Here is a 25,273-nt window from a genome sequence, read left to right as displayed (position 1 = left end):
ATGCAAAAGGAAGCAAAGAACCACTGGTGTCACCTGATCTCAAGACTTTCTAGGTAAAACAAAGCTCTCCTCACAGCTAGAACACAGAGCTAGAGCTCTGTCAGGGGATGACTTCTTGATTGATGTAGAATTAGATACATGACTTGAAGATAAAGTTGGGAAAGGAGGGTAAATAAAGAGAAACAGCTATTTCCCTAGGCTATTCTAATGAACACGTGTCCCTGAGTCCACAGTTTGTTGACCATTCTGTTCATAATGACCATTACTGGAGGCAGTCTTATGAGAAAGAGGCAAAAAAGTTAGGGTCACATTAGTGACTGGATTGTGGAGAGGCTCAATAGTCCTTGCAAGAAATGTGAGATTGAGGAGTTTTTGTAATTGAAAGAGTTCCTTAAAAAGAAATAGTTAGGGGAAGCTAGGTGGCACAGTGGATAGAGCACCGGCCCTGGAGGCAGGAGTACCTGAGTTCAAATCTGGCCTCAGACACTTGACACTTACTAGCTGTGTGACCCTGGACAAATCACTTAACCCCAATTGCCGAAAAAAAGAAAGAAAGAAAGAAAGAAAGAAAGGAAGGAAGGAAGGAAGGAAGGAAGGAAGGAAGGAAGGAAGGAAGGAAGGAAGGAAGGAAGGAAGGAAGGAAGGAAGGAAGGAAGGAAGGAAGGAAGGAAGGAAGGAAGGAAGGAAGGAAGGAAGGAAGAGAGAAAGAAAGAAAGGAAGGAAGGAAGGAAGGAAGGAAGGAAGGAAGGAAGGAAGGAAGGAAGGAAGGAAGGAAGGAAGGAAGGAAGGAAGGAAGGAAGGAAGGAAGGAAGGAAGGAAGAGAGAAAGAAAGAAGGAAGGAAGGAAGAGAGAAAGAAAGAAAGGAAGGAAGGAAGAGAGAAAGAAAGAAAGGAAGGAAGGAAGAGAGAAAGGAAGGAAGGAAGGAAGGAAGGAAGGAAGGAAGGAAGGAAGGAAGGAAGGAAGGAAGGAAGGAAGGAAGGAAGGAAGGAAGGAAGGAAGGAAGGAAGGAAGGAAGGAAGGAAGGAAGGAAGGAAGGAAGGAAGGAAGGAAGGAAGGAAGGAAGGAAGGAAGGAAGAGTCAAACCTTAAGATCAGATGGATATCACAAGGATAGTGTGTACCTCAGGACATTATCTTCTCTGACTGTAATAGCTCTAACATCTTCTAACACACCAGACTGTAAATTATTTCTACTTTTAGGGATAGAACTTGTTGACCATCTCTATAGACTTAAAATGTCACGGAGTCAGTAAAGATTGAGAATAAGTTCTTGGTTTGAATGATGGGAACTTGAAACCCAGAACAGAAAATCAGAACTTTTAAAGGTACAAGGATCCTTGAAGATCATCTAGCTTTTCCCTCTTTGTTTACAGTAGGCCCTGAAGTGATGTGAGTTACTTAAGGTCACATAATTGAAAAATGGGAGTATCAGGATTATATTTTTCCATGTAAAATGTACTGGCCCATTGCTTTTTCCATTCCATCACACTAGTTGCTTGTACCAAAATGGGTCCTTTCTTCGTCTAGAGGCACAGTGGTTCAATGGAAAGATCACTAGTTCTGGAGTTCCAAGATGTGAATTCAATTCCTGGCTCTGCTACTTGCCACATGTATGACATTAGGCACTCTCTTGCCTGGGGCTCACTTTTCTCCTCTCTACAATGAGAGAGTTTTATTAGATGGCCTCTGAGGTCCTTTCCGGTTCTAAAGCTGTGATACACTTATCACTGGAATTTTGCCTAGACCTCATGCATTAAATGGAGGATAGGGAATCATACCACCTCAGAATCTGAGACTGTCATTGACCACCTCTATAACTTTGGGCCAGTCATTTAATGTTTCTGGGCTTCAAGTTCTTCCTCAACATTGCCCTATCCACCTAGGTGGTCTCTAATCTTACTCCTTTCCAATCCATCTTCTGTTCAGCTGTCAAACTGTCTTTGCTAAAGGACAGGTCTTGCTATGTCACTGCTCTGCTTGAGAAACTTTAGAGTGACCTATTAACTCTAGTATAAAGTAGAAACACCCATTAGTGGCATTTAAAGGCCTTCACAGTCTGATTCTAGCCTATTTTTTCATGCTTATTGAACATTATTCTCCTTTTAGTCCCAGAAAAATCAGTCAAACTTGACAGTTATTCACTCAAGCATTCCATGTCCAGTCACTGTGCTTATGCACTAGGCATTCCCCCATGCCCAGAATGCACTCACTCCTCACCTCTGCTGCTCCAATCCCTAGGTAAGGAGACCAATAGTTGTTAGTAGCCTCCCCCCTCCTCCAAAATTACTTTATATTATTTTGAATATATTTTTCTTGGCTTATCTATATACATGTTGTTTCCCCTCCAAGTGAAATATAAGTTCCTTGAGGATAAGGACTGTTTCAAAAAAAAAAAAGACATAAGTCACTGCATTCCCATTTAGTATAGTGCCTTGCACACAGAAGACAATAAATGGCTTGACAAACGAATGAAAAGAGGTTGGGCTGTGATTGCTAAGGCCCAGTCTGAACCAAATCCTTTGAGGCAGAGTGTATTGTAGAAACCTGCTTTCTTAGAAGAGCATTTTAGACTAAAACAGCATAGTTTTTTGCTGGCTTGATAGTGGAGGGTTTTATCTTTGGCAACCACTATTTCCACAAGAAAACCTTATATGGTTCATGGACCATTCATTGAATCTATAGTTGAACAGTACAAGAGGCCTGCTCTACTGCTGTCAACCTCTGATAGGAGACATCACTAACTGATGCCCCAGTGTGAGATCTCTATGACCTAAATAATGAGAGGGAAACACATGGGTGTTCCCTTGCTTGTTGATACAGACAGAGAAGAGGAAACACTAGAGGCCACATGTTGATGTCCCTAACATAAACAGGGAGGCAGGACACACATCCTTCCCAGCAAGTCACTCGATTAGGGACACTCTGATGAGGCTAAAAGTCTTGGAAAGACTCCAAGTAGTGAGAGAACAGCTCTCTCTTCTAACAGCTGCCAAACACAATCCTTTCATCTTTGGAAAGAGGCAGGCTCTTCCTGGACTGAATTCTTGCTGTATGAGCAACAACTGAGAGGTGAAAAGTGCAAAGCACACAGGCCCCTTCACCTCACCCCACACAGTCACTCCCAATCACAGCTCTTTTTGTGTGGCAGCTCCTAGCACTAATCTTTGTCCCAGTAAGTGAAATGTCCACTCACAGCCCGCACTTAGGTGCCTTACAGGAGTTTGCTCTGGCCTGGTTTTAGGAGGACAAACTGCCAATACAAATATTCCAGGTCCAAAATATATTAGAATAATTAGAAATGTTGTTTTGGGCAGGATGTTCATTTGATCAGCTAACTAATCACCTCCTGTCTTTGCATTATAAAGTAATATAGGATTTCCCATTTTTGGCCCATTTCTCCCATTTGAAAGAAACACAATTAGTTTAAACTTACTGATTTAATTCATGTTTTAAAAACTATTAAGCAGTGACCTCCATGAGAAAGAAAAATCCCTTAATACTTTCAGAACTCACAGCCCTAGATACTTCTATCTGGTTGCTCTCCTTTTTCATTCATTCAGGAGAGATGAGAGTTGAAGGAAGAGAATAGCACAATCTCCAATTTGCTGCCTGCTCTGTTGGTATGAGTGCAACAAGGGCTAGAGAAATGTTTCCCCCCTTATGGGAAGCAGTACTAGCTAGGCATGAAGATGGTACCTCCCAAATCACATGAAGAAATGATTAGTGAAACAAACAAAAATTTAAAACAAAGCCAAAAGAAAGGGCCCAAATAAAAATCCATGTAATAACATATTAAAAGAAACCCTCTTCATGGAACCTTATAAAAATCAGCTACCTTTGTGTAGATAGCATACTAACAGCAAGAATCTTCCCCTAAGTCAGAAATGACAACAAGCACTTGCCCTTCAGACTAGGGCCAAATTTATTCTACAAAATGAGAGGAAAACAGTTTTTTTAGTAAATGAGTTCAAGGGAATACCACTGGCAAATGAGAAACAGTTCTGACACCTATTTTGTCAGTCTATATTCAAACATGTGATGGCCCCCTTCTGTTGTCTATGCCTGATTAAAAGAAGTTGAGAGAATCTCAAAAGTGGGTAGATACTCACACAAATGCTTATAGATCATGAAAATTGTGTTTCTCTGAGTCTTCCATTTAAAAGAATATTATGCAATTAACTAGGATTAAAATTTCACAAAACCCCAAATTAAATCAAAATATATTACCAACTAATGGCTTAGATTTGTTCAGGTGTAAGGGGGTTCTGTTTTAGGAATAAAATATTTGTTAACCTCTTAGGAGAGAGGCAACATTGCATGGTGGATAGAAAGCCATCACTGAAGACAACAAGATTTGGATTCCATTTCTTAACACATCCTGGTTGTGTGGCATTGGATAAGTCACTTAACCTGACTGTTCCAGGCAATTCCATCAAACTATGAATTGCAGTATAGTTGCAAGACCACCTCCATCCAGCTGTCAAACTGACTTTCCTAAAGGACAGGTTTTTACAGGAAGTTTCCTCACCCTTAAGTTCCCTGTATCAATGAAATGACTGGCTGAATTCCTCTTTTCCTGAAAACTTCAGGCTACATTTAAGCTTCTCTGCAAATGCAATATAACCAAAATGGGTGACACCAAGTATTTGTGTTTGATATATTTTGAAAGAAATAGATAGGATCTAAATTATCTCTGATGTGTCACTCTAATTCACAAAAGATGCATAATAAGTCATAACAAATCTCACCTTCTCAACTGACCTTCCTTTTCTCATATTTCACTGAAAAAATCGAGACCATTCATAGATAGCTCCCCTGTTTCTCTCTTCACATTTTCATTGCAGAAGGTGACTTCTGTCACTATCTCCACCTTCACTCCATCTCACATGAGATAGTTCTTCTCGACAAGGCAAACTCTAGTTTCTGACTTCATTATTCAATTGAAACAGCTCTCTCCAAAGATACTAATGATCTCTTAATTGCCAAATCTCATGGCTCTTCTTAATCCTTATTCTTATTGACCTCTCTGCATTGAACATTGCCATTCACCCTCTTCTACTTAAACATTCTCTTCTTTCTGAGTTTTCCTAGACAATGCTCTCTCTTCCTATCTGTCTGCTTGTTTGTCTCCTTTGCTGGGTGTTCATCTACATCATGCCAGTTAACCTCAAAGGTGTCTTCAAGGGCTCTGTCTTGGACCTTCTCCTCTTCTCCATCTATCATATTTCACTTGCTGATCTCATCAGTTCCAATTGTTTCAATTATCATCTCTATGTAGGTGACTCCTCAGATCTACTTGTCCACTTCTAACCTCTTTCCTGACCTCTAGTCTAGTCTCCAACAGCCTAATGGGAACTTGAGCTGGATTTCCCATTGACGTCTTAAACTCAACATGTCCAAAACTGAACTCATTATCAGTTCCCCAAAACCCTATCCTTTTTCTAATTTCTCTATTACTATCAAAAGTTCCACCATCCTCCTAATGATCCAAGTGTCATCTTGAATTCTCCTCTCTCATTCTTCATATTTAATCTGTTGCCAAGGCCTATCATTTCTACCTTCATAATGTCTCTCATACATGCCCCCTTCTCTCTTCTGACACTGCCACCAGTAGATGCAAGCCTTCATAGCCTCATGCCTGGAGTAATGCAATGGCTAATTGGCTGGTCAACTTGCCTCAAATTTGCACTCCAATACATCCTACATTAAGCTGTTGAAGTGATCTTCCTAAAACCCAGGTATGACCATGTCACCCCTCTATTCAATCAACTCCAGTGGTTCCCTATTGTCTCCAGGATCAAATAGGAAATATTGTTTGCCTTTTAAAGCCCTTAATAATCAGACCTCTTCCTACCTTTCTAGTCTTCTTATACCTTACTTCTCTCCAAGAACTCTTTGACGTAGTGACACCAGCCTCCTTGTTGTTCTACACACAAGACATTCCATCTCTCAACTCAGGACATTTTTAGGCCTGGAAGTGTCTTCCTCTTCATTTCCACCTCCTGACTTGCCTGGCTTCTTTCAAGTCTCAGCTAAAGGCCCATCTTCTGCAAGAAGCTGTTTTTCGTTTGCCTCAGTATTAGTGCCCTCCCTTTTTTGATTAGCTCTGATTTATTCTGCCTATATCTGATTAGTATGTTGTTGTTTACATGATGACTCTCTCATTAGACTGTGAATTCCTTAAGAACAGAGACTGGCTTTTGCCTCTCTTTGTATCCCTAGCACTTAGAACAGTGCGTGACACAAAATAAGTACTTGTAAATGTTAGCTGATTTACTGTCATACTATATTTGCAGCAGCATTTTATCCACTTTAAATTTCAATTCACAATGGTATTTGATTTCAACATGTCCACTTAGTTAGATAGTTATAATTTAACACCCATTGATATTCTTTTAAGTTATGTTCATTTAGTGGGGGGAAAACCAACAACACTATTAAAAAATAGAAATATTGCAACATTTTCCTTATTACACAACATAAGGGTGGAATCCAATATGCATAACATATTTGACAATTCGTCCTCCCCAAGAGAGACTGTCACACCCTTTGGACCTTTCTGAATAAGGCTTGCCAGTTGCTATCCCACTTAGTTACCACCCTTCTGTCCCACAATTGACTACACAACAGGAAAGCTAGAGACATCAAAAAGGAATTCTCTAATTTTTTTGCATCTTGTATTTGAAGTTTCCATTTGTTGATATACATAAAATAGATAAAAGAACAATTAGAAAGAAAAATAAAATAAAATGTAATAGGTTCTAATAGTTCATTGTTCTTCCTGAAATTTTCAATCTGTATTACATACACACAATATGAATGGAATAACAGCAGGAACATCATGCTGAAAAAAAGGTCTGAAAGAGCATATTAAATAAAACACTTAAAGGAGTGCCAGGCAATTGTAAAGAACCTAAACAGACATACCATACTGGATAAAACAAACTATTTAGAAGATGCACAATAATTGAAGTGTCGCATCAGTACAGATGATTTTTGTTTACATACCTTCCCATGATGTCCAGCTCGCTCATGACAAATGACGACATCTTCCCACATTTCTAGTTTTTCAAAAATCTGAAGGGCTGAACTAGTGCATCCCAATTCAAAAAGCAAAGTTGCGAGCTGGCGCTAGGAAAAGCAAGTTGATATAAGTTAACATTTCTTAATACAGAAATGTATTAAGACATGTACATGGAATGCCATGGGTGAAACATTATATATGTTTGGAACACAGTGTGTGTATGTGTGTGCACACACATATGAGCACATGTATAAAAGCTTTAAACTTCTCTGAGATTTTGGACATGTATCTTTCTCTCACACACATACACATACATACACACACAATAATGTTTTGATTACGAAGTTTGAGAGACTTATAATAGTTTTATTTTTGAGTCAAGTTAATATTAGTTAACATTTCCTGACACAGACATCAAATAAATATATATATATATATGTATATATACACACACAAACACATATATAGACACATACAAGTATACATGTACATAGGCACACATATATGTGTTTATATGAATGTGTGTGATGTGTGTACACATATACACATACCCTTTAACGGTCTAACAATAGTCCACTTGAGAGACTTGTATCTAGGGGGCAGCTAGGTGGCGCAGTGGATAGAGCACTGGCCCTGGATTCAGGAGGACCTGAGTTCAAATCTGACCTCAGACACTTTATACTTACTAGCTATGTGACCTTGGGCAAGTCACTTAACACTCATTGCCCTGCAAAAAGAAAAAGAAAAAGAAAAAAAAGAGAGACTTGTATCCAGCATTTTAAAATTCTTAGCACTGAAAACTATCTTTACATGTAATAAAAAATAAAATACTATTAAGAATGAAAAAAATTGTTAGTATTTATATAGCGCTTCAAAGTCTATAAAGTACTTTACAAATATTATCTCATCCTCACAACTACCCTGGAAGGTAGGTGCTATTATTAGCCCCAGATTTACAGATGAAGTGACTGAGGCAGGCAAAGGTTAAGTCATTTGCCCAGGATCACACAGTTAGGAAGCTTCTGAAACTGAATTTAAACTCAGGTCTTCCTGACTTCAGGCTCAACACTCTTTTGTCCTTTTCCTTTCAAAAAGGTCCCATTTTAAGGGAAAGGCCTCCACTGAGACCAACACAATATCATAATCACTCTCTTTAGAGAGGCTGATCAGCTCATATATAGAAAGCCTCTTTATTAAATCCTATGGAATCAGAACTTTGCTTAACAAGTTCACTCCATAAAGAGTGAAGGTGGATACCTATGAGAAAACTGTAGGGAAGCAGGAGGATTGGGGTGGGGGGTGAAATGCAAGGGGGTTGTCTCTTAAAATACTTAAGAGAACTAAGGAATTTCAAATATCCATAATCACTTATATACAGGGTACTCTAAAAGTCTTAGTGGAGTTTTAACTATATCATTGATATGTATTGCTGATAAGTGATAATACTCTACTCATTCCCAATCAGGTTACTCTTCAAGTTATTCCAAGCTAGAACTCTAATCAAAAAGCAAGCAAAAAGGACCTCTGGGGAGTCAAAAATGTCACATTCTAGATGGCTAGAGCAAGAACGCTTAAATGCTTTATTCATATGAGTGGAGGGCTGTCAACCAGCCTACTTCTATTACAAAAGCCAGTTGCATCTTACTAATGCTGCCTGTTAGGGATAATTTTTTAAAGATGTGATTTTGGAGTGAGATGCTGATTAGTTTCTCTGACCTGCTTTTTTCTTCTTTTTTTTATTCTGTTATAAGGGATTGTTCTCTGGGTGAGGTAAGAGTATGGTAGGAAATGACAATCTAAAAACAAAAGATGCCAGTAAAAATTAATTTTTTAAAAGGTTATGATTTTGATAACCTGATCTGTAAACTATGCAGGCTCTCATTCAGAATCTATTTATTCAACTTAGATACAATTCCCAACAAACTTAGTTAACTCATCTGCTCATTCCCAGCAAGTTAGAAAAGGCAAACCACAGTATGTAATAAAGGGGGATAGAGTCCAAAAGCAAGGGAAGAAAAAATAGCAAGCTATAAAAAAATAAGAGAAACTGAAAAAGCAAAGCTACGTGGGGTCAGTTAATATAAGGTCAAATCCTATAATGTGCTATGTTTTATAAAATTTTCATCCCCAATGGTGAAAATAAATAAGTATTGGTGTTTGGGGACATAAGCTGAAGTTGACATGAAAATACAGGGTAGGTGAACTACTTTATTTCCTGAAGATGCTAGATAAATCAGCTTACCACCTAGCAATGACAAACTGATCTTATCTATGCATTTAATTAAACAGACTGCCCTAAATAGTGGGATATTTACAATTAACTCATCCCTCTTTGAAAATAATAAACCTTTAAGTAATAATAATCAAGGCTCAGTACTTTTACCTACTTCAGTTTGACCTTCTCACACTAACCCAAATAAATATGGTTTTAGTACATTATTCCCACAACATTTAAAATTCATCCAATTAGCAATATTTCTACAGATACACCTCATAAACAATCTGAATACATTTTGCAAGGTATTTTCAAATATACTCCAAAGATATTCCTAGAGAACATAAACTTACTTAATGTTACAAATTCATTCTCATGTTGGGGGACTACTTTTAAGCTCTGGCAGTTAATAACTGGTCCTAAAAATGTAAGGAAAAAAGTAAAGACAGAAAAGTGGGTGAGATTCCTGAACAAGACACTCCTTCATCTTAGTGAGGCAAGGATGATAATTGGCTTTTCCCTTCATCACACATTCTTCCATTTAAATGTCCTCCCTCATTATGGTAAGGAAATAACCTGAGGTTTTCAAAGGCTCGATCAGTACAGCACAAACTTGGATAGGTATTATAGCAAGCTAAAAAGGCTCAGAGTGGCCTGCAAGAACAAGACCTGATGATGGACCGCACTTCTATCTTCTAAGGTTAACCTCCAGCTAGGTTTTGAGCAATTCATCACCTGGCTGGCTGGAGAAGGATGGATTTTTCAGTCACAGCAAATTTTGAAATCCATTGTAAGGGGTATAGAGCTTGCAATCTGTCTCGGTACTCACCTTGATGACAAAATGATAAAAAGAAAAAAACCTGAAAAGGGTACCATTAAGATTTAAAAAAAAAAAAAAAGACTCTCTGTCTGTGAATACGTAAGTGTGTGTATGATGCACACGCATTAAAAAAAAAACAAAAACCTCCCCACAAACAAACAAAAAAAACCCCTTAAACTGCACTAAGACTTTTGGGACACACTGTATTTTACTATATTCCTGCCTCTTTCTCTCATTCATATGTGTGCACATGCATATACACACAAACACAGGCATTTTAAATATCTGTATGGTATATCATACTCACATATAACATATGTGTTTATTATATATATAATTTATATATAAAACTATGTACATATACATATTTTCACATATATACATACTTGTTTGTGGGGATGTAGGTGGCAACTCATCTGTAGTTTAGAATCTTAGAGAGTTACCTTGGGATAAGAGGGGTTTAGTGACTCATCCATGGTCCTATAGCCAGTATGTATCAGAATCAGGATTTGAACTCAGATCTTTCTATTTTCAAGGCCAGCCCTCTATTCATTACACCATGGTGCCTCTCAAAGGCGCACACAATCAAACACAATGCAGCATATGGAACAGCCAGAAGGAACAATTAGCTATCCTTTTAAATTGGGGTTAAATGACTTGCCCAGCTTCACACAGCTAATAAATGTTAAGTGTGTGAGGCCCGATTTGAACTCAGGTCTTTCTGACTCCAGGGCCAGTGCTCTACCCACTGCGCCACCTAGCTGCCTCAGCCATCCTTTTATGTAACATATAGATGAAATACTAGGGGAAATCACAGTATTTTAAGAAGGTATTTTCAAAAGCTGAATAGTGAAAACTTGAGAACTAAAGTCTTCTTTTGGGAATGTGTTCTAAACAGATGATACAAATGGGTCTCTGAGTAAAAAGGATGGCTACTGGTTACTGTGAGAACATATCAATTATTCAGTGAAAAAGAGAATATTGGTGATCTCTCCGGAATGTTGCTGCTGCTTCATTATGAGGCACAATGGACAGAGCCATGAAGGTGGGAACAATGATGATTTGGAGAAATGCCTGATTGTTCTAGACAGATTCCAAAGAAAAGATGAACATTCAACAGACACAAGCTTTGCGGTACTTTTACAGAGTTTGATATTTTTATCCTACAAGCTACATGATCCAAAGCATTTAACAAATTACGTAGCTCAGAATCATAAAGATGCCAAAAATCTTTCAGCTGCTAACTTAACACCTTCCCGATGAAAAGGCTATTACTTTGAGAATGATATATTAAAGCCTTTTACTTTCCAATATTTTTTGCAGACTACCTCAAAATATAAAAGGCCTCCAGCAAGCAAGCACCCAGACCTACTAATGTGTCACTGGACATTAAGAATATAATCTATATTAGAGTACAGTGAACTGTCTACTCATATAGTGGTTGATCACAAAGAAGCTACTTCCTGAAATCCGATGTATCTCTTTCCCCCATAGGACAGCAAAGGTTTCAAATTATTATTTTGATTACACTTAGATTAAAACTGTAGAATCACCTTGGGCAATTCTAGATGGCCTGTCCTGGGGCTAGAAAATATATCATTCCATTTTTTGGAAGGAGGGGAAGAGCTCACAGTACTTAACTCAGGAAAGTGATAAATGGGAAGAAAACAGGATTAGGAAAGAAAAAACTAAAGTTCCAATCCTAGCTCCTTTACTAACTGTATGCTCTTGGAAAAGTCAACTTCCTTCTATATGCCCTAGATTTCTCAGGGGAAAAGTAAGGGGATTGGACTAAATGATGGCCAAAGAGTCCCTTTTCAGCTCTATCATTCCATTCATTCCATTAAGTCAACATATCTGTACCACTGGAAAACTGTAGGGGGTGGGAACCAGGGACTGCCACCATCATTCAGGTTTTCTCAAACTGCACCAGGCATTCATACAGCTCTACGTATGAGGTCCAGGTCAGAATCATCTTCCTACTAAACTTAGCTACAATTATCATGTACAAAAGTACTATTCTCTTTTTTTCCTAGTTATTCCTCAAATTCATTTGCTTATTATTAATACACACTTAATATGCTGTGATCTCACAAATAAATTTCCCCCTAAAGCAAAAAAAACACCTTTTTGATAACTTGAGAATAGTATAACTGAAATGTAATTACCTCAGCAGAAGTAAGCCTGAAAAGTATGAAGTTATTTAGAAAATAAAAGATTGCACCAAAACAGCTATATAATTTCCAGGATTAATATGAGAATAGTTTGGGGGGGGGGGGTTTAAACCCTTATTTCACTAAGAGTCTGCAAACTCTGTGATTTTAAACAAAATATTAATTGCAAGTAACAGTTATTCTCTCCTTAAGGGTAGATATAAAATTATTATTATTTTTTTTTAAGTGAGGCAATTGGGGTTAAGTGACTTGCCCAGGGTCACACAGCTAGTAAGTGTTAAGTGTCTGGGGCCAGATTTGAACTCAGGTACTCCTGACTCCAGGGCTGGTGCTCTATCCACTGCGCCACCTAGCTGCCCCGATATCCAATTATTTTAATTAAAACTTTAAAAATGCAAACATGGTAAATTATAACTAGTGGTTGAAATTAATAATTCATAGCATCTGAGGCCAATTATCTCTACTGCAATTTAAGAAACATCTTAAAATAATGTCAAAAAAAGAGGTAGTGTTGAAATTAACCTGTATAGCCCAGCGTGTTGGCACCTGACAGCAATAGAAAATCTTCAGACGTTCTAATATAGAAGTATTCTTATCCTCAAACTGGTCTGCAAGAGCCTGCAAACAGAATAATCAGTATGTAAGCTTAAGTAACTTGTACACAGGGAAAATTGTTCTAATAAAACATGTGACTTAAAATTTTAAAAGCTACTTAACAAAACCACAAATAAAAAAACTGAATAGGAAAAAATTATTTTATTTAACCACCAAAAAACAGTTCCCCAAAGGCATATTCAAGACATCTAAAGAATATCTATTTTCATATCTGTTGATGCAAATAAATTCAAATTAGCATTTCCATTATAATTCTAATAATCACTTTCTGGAATAAGTAAAATCCCTTTGACCAATTAAAGATTTAACTGCTTAAGAATATTTTCCTGTTTACTGATCATAAACAAAAGCAGAATTATCCTGTCTATAAAGTTTTCTCAACATTACTGAAATACAGCTTTGATTAGACCAGTTACCATATGGAGTGGAAAAACTGGATGACAGATGAGTAAAGGATTCATGTGTAGTATGCTCTAGAATAACACATGGCCATGGAACATTAGGAGATTATGCCAACAAACAGAGCAGCATGGCACTGAAGGAGCCTTCTTTGAAAAAGCATTGCCCCTCTACAGTTCCCTAAGGGGTAATAAGTAATGCAAACAGTGACCAGTTATCTAAACAGCAACTACAGCTCTAACAGTTTTCACATAATCTGTGTTATTAAAATTAATATAGCCACCCTCTTTTACAAACACATAAACACAGAGCATTATCACCAGGATCACAAGAGAGCTTGGATCCAGCTTCATAAGGATGTTGGAAAATCAGTATGTTTTCTTTTCATCTCCAAATTCCTACAAATCTTTACTCAACTCCGAATCATCATGACCTTCTTTGCATGAGCTACAATCTTTTTGTATGGTTTGATTGGTTTAATTTGCTGCATGGCTACAAGTCTGTCAAGATTGTAGTCTCTGATTAATTAAGTAATCCAAAGAGCAATGAAGAGGTGCTTGGTGAGTGTAAGGAAATTATGGCACATTCCCTCCCCCTCAAAAAATGCAAATTGCAAAGAGAAAGTAAAGGATGGGGGCAGCTAGATGGTACAGTGGATAGAGCACCAGCCCTGGATTCAGGAGGACCTAAGTTCAAATCCGGCCTCAGACACTTGATGTTTACTAGCTGTGTGACCCTGGGCAAGTCACTTAACCCTCACTGCCCCACCCCACCCCACCCCACCACCCCCCCAAAAATTAAAGGATGTCAACAAAGAAATGAAAAAGCGAAAAAACAGATAACCATAATAATCATGTGGCAAGAAGAAGAGATGACCTGTAGACCATCAACAGGTTCCACTGGTATCCTTACAACATCAAAAGAAAGTGAGGAAGATCCTGATTATGTTGGCTGGACCAACCTGTACAAATTTATGGAAGAGCATTGGACAGGGGAAGCCAGGGATGGATTATAATCTACATTACTGGAGGGAACATTGAAATACTGAAGATTATAGGATCATGTGTGGAGACCATTAAGTATAACCCTTTCATTTTATAGATGAGGAAACAGAAGCTGATTTGAGTAGTACTTTCGTTTGTTTTGGGTTTTTTGGTTTTGTTTTGGTGGGGCAATGAGGGTTAAGTGACTTGCCCAAGGTCATACAGCTAGTGTCAAGTGTCTGATGCTGGATTTGAACTCAGGTCCTCCTGAACCCAGGGCTGGAACTTTACCACTGCGCCACCTAGTTGCCCCTGAGTAGTACTTTCAAAAAGATGTTTGAGGTGTGCTCTGACAAAAGTCTTAAGTGACATGTTCATCTCAACACATCTTTTTTTTCATTCTTTTTATTTTGTTTTGTTTCTTGATGTCTCATGGAGTCATTAGCTTCTACTTGCCCAATTCTAATTTTTAAGGAACTATTTTCTTCAGTGAGCTCTTGTACCTCTTTTTCCATTTGACCAATTCTACTTTTTAAGGAGTTCCCATCAGTGAATTTCTGTACTTTCTTTTCCATTTGGCCAATTCTGCTTTTTAAAGCATTCTTCAGGGGGCAGCTAGGTGGCGTACTGGATACAGCACCAGCCCTGGATTCAGGAGGACCTGAGTTCAAATCTGGCCTCAGACACTTGACATTTACTAGCTGTGTGACCCTAGGCAAGTCATTTAACCCCAATTGCCTCACCAAAAAAAAAAAAAAAAAAAAGGTTCTTCTCTTCAGTGGATTTTTGTGTTTCTTTTACAATTTGGCCTATTCTGGTTTTTTAGGTGTCATTTTCTTCGATTTTCGTTTTTGTTCCTCTTTTAACAAACTGTTGAGTTTTTTTCAAAATTGTCTTGTATCACTCTCATTTCTTTTCCCATTTTTTCCTCTACCTCTTTTTAAGATTCTTTTTAAGCTTTTCCATGGCCTGAGACCAATTCACATTTTTCTTTGTGGCTCTGGATATAACAATTTTATTGTTTCCTTTTCAGTTTGTGTTCTGATTTTCCCTGTCACCATAGTAACTTTCTATGGTCAGGTTCTTTTGTTGTTGCTGTTTGGTCATTTTCCTAGCCCATTTCTTGACTTTTAACTTTATATGTTAAAGTTGGGCTCTGCTTCTAGGGTGCAGGGGCTAAGCTTCAGGTTTTTTGTACAATTATTTTCAGAGCTAGTTCTGGGAGTCTGTACCAAGGTGGTATGGATGGCCTATGCTCTGGTCTATGAGCAATCACAAGCATTCTTTTCTACCCTGGAACTGTGACCAGGGTACCCACTTTTCTGTGGTCTCAAGTTCTGGTGTGCTAATGTTCCTCCTTGCTCTGGAACTGTGACCAATGACTACAACCCAGATCCACATATGGGCAATGTAACAAAGTCCTGCATCCTGTGCCACCAAAGGGACCTCTGTATTCTCCTTCTGACTAAACTGGCTGATCCCCTTATTGTCTGTGGGCTGAGAGGTCTAGAAACCACCATGCTGTCACTGATTCAGGTATGCCCAAGGCCTAATGCTGGATTGCTGGGGTTCAGCCTGTTGTTGTACATCTTGTGTTAGAGCTATACTGTGCTCCACTCTCATCCCAGTGCAACAGACCTTTCCTGCCATCCTTCTGAGTTGTCTTGGGCTGCAAAATTGATTGACCCCATACTTTCAAGACTCTGCCGCTCAAGAATTCATTTTCAAGTATTATTTAAAGTCCTTTAGAGGGGAATTTGGGAGAGCTTAGACAAGTCTAAGCATTTCCTACACCATCTTGGCTCCACCTCCCCACCCCCACCCTGAAATGCTTTTAATTGCATAAATCCTCTCATAGCACACCTACAAAATCTAGTAACTATTGTTCTATGTAAGATACTGCCCTTTAAGATACAGCAGTTTTGCTGCTGAAAGGAGCAGAAAAAGTATTTTGGCATAAAGAAAAAGAAATAAATAATCTTGGGGGAAAATATATGGTAATATCCCTTTCATAGGTGAACAGTTTAATATTGAAAGTGGAAAAGAACATTTTTGTTTAATAAAAACTGCTAAAAATCCATATGTAAAAAATCAGTTTTCAAGTACGATGTGAGCAGCTTGGTTTCCAAAGGGAGCAAAAAATAAATTTTTTGCATAAATAAAAGTCTTGAATCATCTTACACATTTTGCATATGAATAGTATGGTGGCTAAACTGAACAGAGAAAGAACTTTTATTTGCTAAATAAATGTGAGTATGCTAACTGTGTAAATAAAATGTGCCAAAAAAAATGTGAGTGTGAAAAAACACAGTTTTCAGAGAGACACAATGTTAAAAGGAAAGGTTGAGGCTCCACCAAGAGCAAAGAAGAGGATGAGGAATTCTAGACGCTGAGAGGAAAGAGATGAGGACCTGACCATAAGAAATACTCATACTTAAGCAACATTGGGGAGGGAGGGGGGAGCATGCCTGACTATATTATATGTAATTGAATCTATACACTACCTTCACCCCAAAATATTGTGTACAATTCTCAGTGTGACATAATACTGATTACATCACTCTTTTGTCCATCCAAGAAGTCTTTCAGTCCTTCACTCAAATACATTCAGAACAAATTAAGACATAATGAGATTTTTAAACCATCTTGGTCAAAATATTTTGAAAGTTTTTTGGCTTTCCTTCATAGAAACTAAACAGCAAAAGGCTTGCATGGTGCTATCCAGTGTTCTTTAGCTGATGGAAAGGTTAGAGGAATGAGAAAAGAAGAAAGGGAGAATGACTTCTAGTTACAAACATATGGTTATAATATTAGAATAAAGAAATCATTGAATTATTTCATGAAAAAGAAAAAATCTCTCATACGAACACATAGGGCCCAGAAAATTATGCTTACTCCTTATTCTCCACTGCTCTCCACACTCTCTCCCTCTGCCACCATCACACAGTAACCTCTGTTCTTGAATTCATGCCTTTGATTCTATCAGCCCAAGTCTTATTACCTACCCATCTATAGATGACTCTCTCTTCTTCCACAATGACTTCAGCATTTGCCTCAGAGCAGTCTTCCTCAGGAGCTGGCCAACATCTTTGATAATTTCAGTAGTGCCACTGATGCCCCCTCTCACATCGTGGCATGCCAGGCCAATATCCTCAGTCATCTGAAACTCTGCCCTACCTCAACCTCCAAAGGGGATTGGGGGAGGGGGGGACCTTAAGCCATCAATTAAAATGACTATCTCCTAGCTGATTACAATCTCTCATCTTTTTGTCTTTATCAATCCAATCCAATAAGAACTAATCAAGCATCTACTATGTGCAGGGCAATTTGTTAGGCACTAGGGATACAAAAGAAAAAATGAAAAATAATCTTGCCCTCAAGGAGCATTCTACTGGAAAGTAAACTGTTCCCACCAGCATGCTCCTGAGCTTGTTCTTAGCCCTCAATTTCAACCTTCCAGGTCTGTGCTTCTTTCAATTTATTACTCCCTTCTGTCCTCGGTTCCCTCATTTCAAAGGTGATTCACTTCACCAAAGCACTGTCCTTCCCCCTTGAATTTCTAATCCTCTTTGTCCTCAAGCTGCATGTCTGCTGTTCAAATCCTTTTTTTCAATGAAGACTCAGTTCATCTAGTGCCTCTTCAGCCATCTACTCCTGCTGAAAGCCCTCTCTAGCAGCTTGTGTGTATCTATCTCTCCTTTCCCCAAACTTTACCATCAACCAGGAATATTATACTCATTTGTGTGCCTGCACTCCACAAAAGTCCTATTCTAGGGTCTCATCCTGGAATGGACACACAGACACATATATACACACTCATACATATATGTATGTGTGAACTATATATAATTATACATGAGTGTGGGAGGGGAGGGAGAGGGAAAGCAGGAGAGGGGGAGGGCAGGGGGAGAGGAGGAGAGGAGAGAGGGAAGGGGAGACACAGAGAGACATGGGGAAAGAGAGAGAAACAGGGGGGAGAGGAGGAGACAGGGAGGGAGGCAGAGAGAGAGAGACAGAGAGAGACAGAGAGAGAGACAGAGAGACAGAGAGAGAGAGAGAGACAGAGAGAGAGAGAGAGAGAGAGAGTGTCAATCTCCTTCCTGAATTGTGGCATCTAGGACCGAACACAATATTTCCAAGTTGGTCTGAACAGAAAAACTACAGTAGTCAATGTCTTCCTTATTGCTAGAAGCTATGCCTCTCTTACAGCAGCCCAAACTCACATTAACTGTTTTGGTCACCATATCATCTCACTGCTAAGTTATATTGAGTTTACAATGCACTAAAACTCAGATACTTTTCAGACCAACTGTTATCTAACCATGCCTCCTCCATCTTGTACTTGTCAAGCTTATTTTTTTTAACCTAAGTGCAAAATTATTTTTATCTCTATCAAATTTTATCTTATTAGATTCAGCCCAATGCACTAGCCTGTCAAGATATTTTTGTATCCTCACTTTAGCAAACGACGTGGTAGTGATCTCCCCTAGCTTTGTAGTAATTGAAAATTCAATAAGCATGAGATTTGTCCCTTTATCCAAGTCATTCCCTGCCCCAGAAAATTTACAAATAGCACAGATCCCTGGAGATCTTCTGCCAAGATGAAATCAAACTGTTAATGACTGTTCAGAGGCCAGCACCAAATCCAGGTCCAGATCCATCTAACTATCATGTAGCCAACATCCCTCTATTCCACAAAAAATAGTTTGAAATGTCTGATCAAATGCTTTAACACTAGAAGGACTGGAGCCAAGATGGGGGATCAGAAGCAGCCACCAGCTGAACTCTCCCAACATTTCCCTCCAAACAACTTTAAAATAAGACTTCAAGTAAAATTTTGGAGGGGCAGAGCCAAAAACAGTTGAGGGGAGACATTTTTCCAACCTAAGAAAACTTATGAGGTTGACAGGAGAGCTCTGACACCTGGGAGAGCATGGCCTGGAGGGGGGCAGCAGCACCAGCTGTAAGCCCTGAGCTGAGCTGCTACAGTGGTGGCAACAATAACTTTTGGAACTTGCAGCCTCAAGACAGTAAGGAAGTCAGACAACTGGTGAGAAAGAGATGACAGGGGGCCCCTATGCTGTCATTGGGCATAGGAACAGGTGCAGTTTGGTAATTATCTTGTCCATAAGCAGTTCTGGGTTGCAGCTTCAGGGAAGAAAAGATCAGTCACTAGGGAGTGGGGGTCCTGGTCACAGTTCCAGGGCCAAGAGGAGAACTAGGTCTTGTGGCTTGTGAAACAGGGGTTTCTCCTGGGGAAAGACCAGGGCGCAGACCAGGAGAGCAATGGCCATACCTGTCCCAACATCATACCATCTTGGAAGCACCAAAAATTTTCAGATGCTCAAGACTAGCTTTGAAAACAGTAGCACAAAAAAGCCTGAAGCTTGGGACAGTGCCTCCCCACCCCTAGGTGAACAGAGTCCAACTTTAACATATAGGTCAAAGTCAAGAAATAGGCTAGAAAAAGGAGCAAATAACAACAACAAAAGTTGACGATAAAAAGATACTATTATGATAGGAAAGACCAAGCCATAAACTCAGAAGGAGACAACAATGTGAAAACAGCTACAACCAAAACCTCAAAGAAAAATGCTAATTGGATCCAAGCCCAACAAAGATTTCTGAATTAATGAAAGAGATGAGTGATAGAGGGAAAATTGGGGAAAGAAATGAGAGTGATGCAAGAAAATCATGAAAAGAGAATTAACAGCTTGGTAAATGAGGGGTGTGTGTGTGTATACACATGCATGCGCCCATACATACACACACACACACACACACACACACACACACACCTTAGAAAGTAGAATTGGCCTAACAGTAAAAGAGACACAAAAATCCACTGAAGAAAAGAACTCCTTAAAAAGCAGAATTGACCAAATGGAAAAAGAGGTAATAAATCTCATTGAAAAAATTATTCCTTAAAAATTAGAACTAGGCAAGTGGAAACTAATGACTCTAGGAGACATCAAGGAACAATAAAACAAAATCAAAAGAATGAAAAAATAAGAAAAAAATGTGAAATATCTCATCAGAAAAACAACTGACTTGGAAAATTGATCCAGGAGAAATAATGTAAGAATTATTGGACTACCTGAAAGCCACAATAAAAGAAAAGGTCTGGATATCACATTCCAAGAAATTATCATGGACAATTGCCCTATTATCTCAGATCCAGAGTAAAATGAAAATTGAAAGACGTCACTGATCACCTCCTAAAAGAGATCCGCAAATAAAAATTCCCAGGAATATTATAGCCAAATTCCAATGATCCCAAGTCAAAAAGAAAATATTGCAAGCAGCCAGAAAGGAAGAATGCAAATAATAATGGAGCCATAGCGAGGATAACAAAATTTAGTGGCTTCCACATTAAAGAAATAGAGGGATTGGAATATGATATTCCAGAAGGGAAAGGAGCTAGGATTACAACCAAGAATCACCTATTCAGCAAAACTGAGTATAATCCCCCCCAGCCCGAAGTGTGGGGGGGGGGGGGCGGAGAATGGACATTTAATGAAATAGAGGACTTTCAGGAATTCCTGATGAAAAGACCAGAGCTGAATAGGGAATCTGGTATTCAAACCCAAGACTCAGGAGAGACATAAAAAGGTAAACATGAAAGTTATCAAAAGGGACTCAGTAAAGTTAAACTGTTTATATTCCTATAAGGAACAATGACATTTGTAACTCCTTAGAACTTTATCATTATTAGGATAGTTAAATGGAATTTATATAGACAGAGGGAATGGGTGTAAGTCGATTATGTTGGAATGATGTCCAAAAAAAAATGAAAGAGTCCAAAAGAGACATCCACTGGGAGAAGGAGAAAAGAGACACTCAAGGAAGAGCTATTATAGTTTAGGGAGAAATGGGAGCAGTGGTGACAGGCAATGTTTAAACCTCACTCTCAATGGAATCGGTTCAAAGAAAGAAGAATTCGTTCATTCTCTCCATCACCGCCCCCCCCCCCGTCTGTCTGTCTTTCTCCCCACCCCCCTTCAGTTGTATATAGAAGATTATAAAAGTGAAGACAGATTAAGGCAGGCACTGGTTAGAAATAAAATAGACTTTTTCAAGAGGGACAGGATAAAAAGAGACAAGAAACAGAAAAGAATGGGATAGAGGAAAATACACAGTTAGTAATCATAACTGTGAATATGAATGGGATGAACTAACCCATAAAATAGAAGCAGATAGCAGAATGGATTACAAACCAGAATCCAACAATATGTTGTTAACACAGAGATAGTTAAAATAAAGGACTGGATCAAAATCTAATATGCTTCAGCTGAAGCAAAAAAAAAAGGCAAGGGTAGCAATCATAAACTCCAACGAAGCAAAAGCAAAAACAGATCTAATTAAAAGAGATAATCAGAGAAATTGCATTTTGCTAAAGGTACCACAGACAATGAAGTAAAAGAAAAGTTTTTACAGCAAGCTTCTCTGATAAAGACCTCACTTTTCAAATATATGCTGAGTCTAGAACTGAGTCAAAGTTATAAAAACAAAAGCCATTCCCCAATTGATAAATGGTCAAAGGACATGAACAGGCAGTTTTCAGAAAAAGACATCAAAGTTATCTATAGTCATATGAAAAATGCCCTAAATCACTACTGATTAGAGAAATATAAATTAAAACAACTCTGAAGTACTACCTCACATTTATCAGAAATGACAAATGCTGGCAGGGAGGAGGGAAAAATAGGTACACTAATGAACTATTAATAGAATAGTGAACTGGTTCAATCATTCTACAGAACAATTTGGAAATATGCATACCCTTTAACCCAATGATACCACTAAGCCTGTACCCCAAAGAGATCAAAGAAAAACAAAAATGATTTATCTGTACAAAAATATCTATAGTAGTTCTTTTTGTGGTGTCAAAGGATTGGAAATCAATGTGATATTCATCAGTTGGGGAATGGCCAAACAAGTTGTGGCATATGACTGAGATGGAGTACTATTGTGCTATAAGAAATGACAAAGTTTCAGAAAAACATGGAAAAACATATGAATTGATGCAAAGTGAAATGAGAAGAAACAGGAGATCATTGTACACAGTAACAGCAATATTATAATGATGGTCAACTGTGAAAGACTTGGCTACTCTGATTAATACAGAGATTCAAGACAATTCCAAAGGATTCATGATGAAAAAATTCCACCCACCTCCAAAGAGAGAACTGATGAATTCTGAGCAAACTGAAGTATAATTTTCTCGCTTTTTTCATTTTTCTTGCTTTTTAAAAAAATATGGCTAATATGGAAATGTTTTGCATGATTTAACATGTATAACCGATATACTGCTTGACTTCTTAGTGGGTGGGGGAAAGGGAGAAAGGGAGGGAGAGAATTTGGAATTCAAAAAGAATTTCTAAAGTGTTTAAGATAAATAATAAAATTGAAAAAAAATTTTATATATCCACCCCCCCACAAAAGCTAGAAAAATTGGAATTTAAGAATACCTGAAAGGAACAAGCTGTGTCAGTTGATGCAGTACATTTTTTTTACCCCTAAGGTGAAGAAAATAGAGATAGTAGGATGAAAAAATATATTTCAAAGTAATATAACTTTTTTTTGTATAATTTGAGAAAATCTAGGTAAACTTAAACCATTATCTAACAACTTAGTGGCCTTGCCCCCAAAAAATGAAACATGATTAATCTAAAGAAACAATACTGACTCTTTGTAATAATTCTTGGCTTTCCTAGACACTAATTAAACATCTCTTGAATGCCCCATTCTAGAATATTCCCAGGAATCAAACTCAAGCTCAATGACCTAGTCTTTTCCACTTTAAAAGAAAAAATCAGGAAATTTGCCCTTCTTTGTATTACCATACCTCTCAGGATCTCTACAACCTTTCAAACATTATTGACAGTGGCTCAGCAGTCACACCTTGTAGTTTTTTCATTCCAAAAGTTGTAATTCACCTAAACCAGGCCCTTTCTTACTATCTCTCCTTCATTATCTTGGGTATCAACTTTCTGTCATAAAGTTTCCTTGTCCATACATTCAGAAGAAACTTGTACTAAAAGGGAAACAATTTAAAAAATAATAAGGACTCAATTTCCAATATATATGAAAGGGAAAAAAATGTCACAGGTTTGGGAGGAAAAATCAGATGATACTATTGGACCTCCCTCCCAAAAGGAAATAGAGAAGAAATCAGTAATTATCAAATTATATGTATACCTTCTTGACTCAATAAAAAAAAAATTAATTAATGACTCATATGAATATTAAGAATGCCACAGATGAAAATATGAGAAGGGGACAGAGTTTTTTGCAATATATTTTTTACAACAGACCTTCATATTTATGGTCATAAAAATATAATTTACTGTAGAAACTGATGGTATGTTTTTTATTGTTTGATTATATGAAAGCATTTGATTTGAAAGTGCAAAATTCAGGCTCTCCTCCAAAAAACTGTCTCCCATAAATCTTAACATCATAAAACATTCCTTGTTAGATCAATCCCCCAAAAAACTTTGTCTAATGATCTCCTGAATATCAATGTCAATCAAGAATAGAGCAGAGTGGTCATTAGCTCCCAGTGAAAGTGAACACCCTAACTCCAGAGGCAGACCATTCCATTTTGGGGTTAGCTCTAATTGTTAGGAAAATTTACATTAGAGCAACCTTAAAATTTTCACCTATTACTCCTACTTTTGCCCTCTTGAGTCAACAAGAACAAGTTTATTCTCTTTTCCAGATGACAGTCCTTCACATACTAGAAGATGACTATCAGAGACCCTTCTCCACCAGACTATCCCTAATTCCTTTAACCATTCCTAAGTGAGACCTTCCAGCATTCGCACTGTTCTCAAACTCACAAGAATACACTGAGAATGAATGATGAATACAAGTTGAATGGGAAGACCTCGTGTTAGTACATTCTTTATGTACGTGTGTACTTGTGTACCAGTATTTTGGAAAAGGAATGCAAACAGACAACCTACAACTGAATAGTTCTAGAACTCTACCCTAGAATTGAATGGGGGGGAAGAGTAGGATGTAAGATGACAGGTTCCCCTTGACACCAAGACTCATCATTTCAGCACGAAGACTATCCCAGTTATGCTATGTGAAATGATGGCCTCTAAAGAACATAACTGTAGATGACCCCAATGGTGAGTTAGAGTAAGCAAGCAATACAATTACTAATGATGGCACACACACACACACACACTAAGAGCAGGAAAAGGGAGGTGGAATAGTCATGTAGTAGGAACAATGGATTAAAAAAACAGACAACCCAAGCATTACAATAGTAATTGGGAAATATTAAAATATTCCCAACACAGCAAGGCTTCTATTGTGTTAATTCACTCTGGAGGATTTACTGAAGGACATTAGCAGGAATAACACAGGATTAGAAGGTTACAATCTTTTACTCCTCCATAACCAATTCTCAATAGCACTCCCTACAGCTGTTCCAAATCTTCTCCCCATCTGAAGATCAAGTTGGTTGGGGTATAGAGAAAAACCATTTCTCACCCTGAGGTCTGGAAATCTCAGATTAAAGGGCCAGGGCAGGGGAGAAGAATCACTTGAGAAGACCCAAGAATTACAGTCTCATGCATCTGTCTGGTAGCCACCTGGGAGGATGGAAATTGACTCATCTCACATCAGGTCACAAGTCAGTGTCTAAAAGGACTAGAAGACTAAAAATTCAAGGCAGTGTGAGGGCACCACCTACTGCAATACAATTATTTCAGTGCCAAAGAAACATTAATTCACATTTATATAGTGCTTTAAGGTTTTAAGCATGTAAGAAAATTACTTTCAACCCCAGACTAAATATTTTAATTCAGTGAGTGTTTGTTGATAAGTATGAATCTGTTAAAGTATCATAGATTTAAAGCTGAAATGGATCATGGTATCCAATTTTACAATTAAGAAAATTGAAGCACAGAGAAGGAAAATGATTTATCAAGATCACACAGATCCAAAGTGTCAGAATCAGAATTTGAATCGAGGTCCTTCGACCCTTGAACTCTTTACACTGTGAGATTCCACATCTCTATTTCTA

General features: G+C 38.1%; 1 protein-coding gene across 1 annotated transcript in view; it reads right to left on the bottom strand.

The window, feature by feature from the left end:
- TTC27 (tetratricopeptide repeat domain 27) overlaps positions 1-25,273 on the bottom strand; it is a 230,231-nt gene that overhangs the window by 81,085 nt on the left and 123,873 nt on the right. Inside the window, 2 exon segments of the mRNA XM_043987972.1 lie at positions 7,008-7,130; positions 12,755-12,850. Of these exon segments, the coding sequence (XP_043843907.1) occupies positions 7,008-7,130; positions 12,755-12,850 (219 nt within the window).

The sequence above is a fragment of the Dromiciops gliroides genome, chromosome 2, assembly GCF_019393635.1.
Source record: "Dromiciops gliroides isolate mDroGli1 chromosome 2, mDroGli1.pri, whole genome shotgun sequence".
Classification (NCBI taxonomy): Eukaryota; Metazoa; Chordata; class Mammalia; order Microbiotheria; family Microbiotheriidae; genus Dromiciops; species Dromiciops gliroides.
Note: the sequence above shows the minus strand (reverse complement) of the source record. Positions and strands in the feature narration are given on the sequence as shown.